Raw genomic sequence first — 1,315 nt, forward strand, 5'->3', positions numbered from 1 at the left:
CTAAAATTGTACTAATATTAAAATAATGATTTGGCAAGTTGTTATCGAATTTAATTTAAAATTTAAACGTTTTTAAGATAAGATATTAATTATTTTTGAAAGGTAAATATTAATACAACTATTTCATTTATAATCCCAAATTTAGGATATAAAATCTCCCACACCAAAAAACTTACAATTGGGTAACGCCGCTCCCAATTTTTCACAATTGAGCAATTGTCAAAAATCTGCTTTTTAATCAAAAAGTTGTTTATTGAAACTACCTTCTTTTTTGTATCATGCTTGTAAGTATATACGATGCTTCAAAGGCTCGAGCCCATTGCATTACTACCGTTTGTGTTATGTCACCCAAACCAATGCATTATTCCCACACTACATACTATAAAGAATTTGCTGAAAGACTTGATGGGAATATTGGAAAGTTTTACTGGCTCCAAGGATATTTCTGATTATTTATTTTTATATTTTCAGAAATTGACAATCAAGCGAGATTGGCCTCTTCCTCAATGTCGGAGTCCCCGTCTCTGGCCAATTTGCAGAATAAACAAAATCGTGATCAACAGTATTTGGCCGTGCGTTGTAATCCTGGTGGTGGCCCACCCCGAGGGTCTCATTCTAATGACTCTGGCAGTTTTGGCAAGGCTGAAGGTAATGAATACATAGAAGATATTTGTCCATATGCTACATTCCAGCTGAATAAACAGACATATAGTGAAAGCTCATATAGCGGTAATGTGTACAGTGGGCCGTATCACTCAGTACGAGGCTCATTTGTATACCACGACGTGAAGCCGGAAAACTATCATGTGAGTAATAATATTTTAAAATTTTATTCAAGAATTTAATGCTACAATGTCGAATTGATTTTATAGTCGAAGGAACCGGAGTACACAAAAGTGCGCCGAAAAGTTGGGCGCTTGCGTGACCCTCATTCGGAAAGTCAAGGTGTGTATTAGTATACAGATTTTCCATGCCAGCAGTGGCTTGATTTCTATGATATTTTCATACATTTATTTTTAAATAAATTTAACATACTATGAGAGCAAAATTTAAACAAATTTAAGATCTCATTTTGCATCTATTAAAATGAAATAACTATACATACTCATTAAACATCACTTGATCAGCCAGTACTCAGACTAAACCTTACCCATATCGAGTCCATTATTTTATTTCAACATATCCCTAGAAGTCCTTGTCCGACAAAAATGCGTATACTTTAATTTTTTATTGATAATTAAAATTATATCAGCAGACAAATCATACGATGACGAACAAAAGAATTGGAACAGTGAATTTTTCGCAATATATGCAA

General features: G+C 33.5%; 1 protein-coding gene across 1 annotated transcript; it reads left to right on the forward strand.

Moving 5' to 3' along the window:
• Window positions 1-471: 471 nt before the first annotated feature.
• On the forward strand, window positions 472-945 carry LOC118757167 (the record flags this gene model as incomplete). Its single annotated transcript, XM_036491901.1, is given in 2 exon segments — window positions 472-806; window positions 873-945. Coding segments are annotated over 2 exon segments (408 nt in total), but the record flags the coding sequence as incomplete, so codon positions are not given.
• Between the last annotated feature and the right edge of the window lie 370 nt (window positions 946-1,315).

Source organism: Rhagoletis pomonella, unplaced genomic scaffold (genome assembly GCF_013731165.1).
Source record: "Rhagoletis pomonella isolate Grant_MI unplaced genomic scaffold, Rhpom_1.0 Rhpom_scaffold_14954, whole genome shotgun sequence".
Taxonomy (NCBI): domain Eukaryota; kingdom Metazoa; phylum Arthropoda; class Insecta; order Diptera; family Tephritidae; genus Rhagoletis; species Rhagoletis pomonella.